General features: G+C 34.6%; 1 protein-coding gene across 1 annotated transcript; it reads left to right on the forward strand.

Annotated features, from left to right (window-relative positions):
* The first annotated feature begins 851 nt into the window (after positions 1-851).
* Positions 852-1,687, forward strand: LOC103442479 (stress-induced protein KIN2). Its single transcript, XM_008381267.3, has 3 exons — positions 852-1,009; positions 1,110-1,178; positions 1,411-1,687. The coding sequence occupies exons 1-3, from the start codon at positions 953-955 to the stop codon at positions 1,489-1,491; spliced, it is 207 nt and encodes a 68-aa protein (XP_008379489.1). The 5' UTR covers positions 852-952; the 3' UTR covers positions 1,492-1,687.
* Positions 1,688-2,629: the final 942 nt, after the last annotated feature.

The following is a 2,629-nucleotide window of genomic DNA, read 5'->3' on the forward strand; positions in this document are numbered from 1 at the left end:
TATTGATTGTTTAGTCTTGTATCATAATTAAAGCTCCGCAGCATGAGAAACACACTCTATCAACATATTGTTAGTTTAGTGACTCCTACATTATTGGGCAATGAGGAAACATCCACGTCTCATCACACCTTTATCTCTCTCGCACGTTGGAGAGGGTACTGTCAAAGTTTCAAAGACTTAGTGGATTATTACTACTCACGTTATTATTATTTTAACTTAATCATTTGTACAATTCGATAATTATTGAGTTATAAAAAGTCTTTGATACAATTAGAATCAAAATCATTCAAATATTAAAAGAGATTTAATTTCATAAGATTTCCGGTGCTAGAGATATACTTCAACAAGCGAAAAACGAGAGTGAAACAGCTGAGAAGTACAAATAAGAGTTTCGTGCAGTATATGAATAGACAATACCGTACTCTCATGCTTGTTTGTATTTTTTGTTTTTGGTGAAGATGCTTGTTTGTATTTTAGTATAGGAGAGAATGGAGCCTAAAACATAGAATTAAACTAAGCATAAGACATAGAATTAAACTAACTTAACTAACTTGAAGTGGCCTACTCTCTTGTTTTTGCCATGAGTAATTAAACTGTGCATATGGAAATTTGACATTTTATTTTTACTCTGTAAGCTGCCTAAATTTAAGTTCAAAGTCGATAAATTAGGCCATAATTTAGCCTGTCTGCAAACAACCCTCTCTAAATTCGTAACTAATTAGCTTTTTCATGAGAGAATGACTCAAACCCTAATCAAAAGCGGCCCTGGTCTTTAGGCTTGAGTCTAAACTTTGCTCAACATGTGTCGAGCAATGAATGGAGCTGAAAAAGCTATAAAATCCCCCTCACTAACCTCAACATTTCATCATCATAAGGAAGTTGTAAGCATTTTTCAGCTGCCTCATATTTTCTTGTGTGTATTTGTGTAGAAAGAGAATTATACTTTATCAAGATGAACCAATCCCAGAACATGAGCCAACAAGCTGGCCAGGCCAAGGGCCAAGCTCAGGTGAGTCTAAAAGCAGCTGTCTAGAAAAGCACTTTGGTTAAAAGTTTGTTGGTCGTTTTGATGGTAGATGATCATGTGCTTTTGCAATTTTAATATACAGGAAAAGGCCAGTGGCATGATGGACCAAATGAGCAATGCTGCCCAATCTGCCAAGGAATCTGCCCAAGGGGTTTGAACTTCTTGTTCCTTTTGTTAATTCTACGTACATTACATCCGTTCTTTGCCAAGGAATAATTTTGTACCAATAACATGTCAATGCGCTATATTATTGACATGTTATGTGCAATGATATCAACGTCTTAATGGTACTGTATCAATAATCCGTCATTTAATAAAGAATCGTCGTCTACACTTATTATGCGTTGCATATGCATGTTGTAATTGCATGTATGTTTTTGCAGGCTGGTCAGCAAATGATGGAGAAGGCACAGGGAGCAGCTGACTCCGTCAAGGATGCAGTTGGAGCCAACAAAAGAAGCTAAGGTGATGGGAGATCTCATCCGTCTGATTCCTCCCAAATTTTGTGTTCCTGTTTTTGTTTTGTGATTCTATTTTTTTTTTTTTGGGTTGATCTTTTACTTAAACTTGCCATTTGAAGCAAGAACAAGGTCTGATCATGTAATCGCTTATTGTTCATTGAACATTACGCTAATAATTTCAATTATATTTGTTTGTTAATTTTTTATTTTTATTTTTATGCCAAATGAAATCGGAAGCCATTTCTACTTAATTGCAAATCACAATACAACGCATACAAAAACAATTCAACTGAGAGTATGCTCCTTTTGTGTCCCTGTGTTTTGTTTTGTGATTGTTTGTTATTGGGTTGATGTTTTTTAAACTTGAGATTTGAAGCAAGAACAAGGTCTGACCGTGTATGCTAATAATTTCAATGATTTTTTCTCCAGCACCAGTGTTTCTTCATTTTTCTTATGACAAATGAAATCGAAAACCATTTTTATTAATCTGCAAATCACAGTACGGAACACAAAATAAACCGAGAAAAATCAGTACGAGATACAAAATAAACCGAGAAAAATCTCACACACAAAGCTTTAGTAGTATGCTACTACATACGGCTTAACTCTTCTTCAAGACCTTCAGCAAATAGATAAGCAAAAGCCTCCATATAACGTTTTTCCAAAACCAACCCAACCTCAACTGCACCATCGCCATTCTTGCTCTTTTGATAAGATATCGTCCCTGTTCCATCTATCGAAACTATCTCTTGCTTCGTCGATCTCCCCCATATTCATAAAATTAATTTATGATAGTCTATCTCTTGCTTCGTCGATCTCCCCCATATTTATAAAATTAATTTATGATAGTCTACATATTTTTTTTAAAGTTAATTTTAAAAAAAATAGCCTAAATTTATTCTTTAATAATATAGGGCTAAAATTTTAAGCCAAAAGAGTTGGAGCAGAAAAACTGTTTCTAGATTAAAACTTAAATTTGTATTCCAACGGTTAGAGATGGTCTAACAGAGGTGCGTAGGGATCGACACTTGGAACCAAAAACCGAAACTGAAATATGAACAAAATTAGACCTTGAACGATTCGGTTTTGCCATTTTGAAACGATTTCAGTTTGAAACCAACCAGAGTTTGAAAAAAGGTTT

The sequence above is a fragment of the Malus domestica genome, chromosome 09 (assembly GCF_042453785.1).
Source record: "Malus domestica chromosome 09, GDT2T_hap1".
NCBI lineage: Eukaryota > Viridiplantae > Streptophyta > Magnoliopsida > Rosales > Rosaceae > Malus > Malus domestica.

Excerpts from the sequence above, each read along its gene's own strand:
- LOC103442479 (XM_008381267.3), top strand. The coding sequence starts at position 953 with ATGAACCAATCCCAGAACATGAGCCAACAAGCTGGCCAGGCCAAGGGC. Across the intron at positions 1,010-1,109 it reads AGGCCAAGGGCCAAGCTCAG|GAAAAGGCCAGTGGCATGAT; the intron begins GTGAGTCTAAAA and ends TTTAATATACAG. Across the intron at positions 1,179-1,410 it reads CCAAGGAATCTGCCCAAGGG|GCTGGTCAGCAAATGATGGA; the intron begins GTTTGAACTTCT and ends ATGTTTTTGCAG.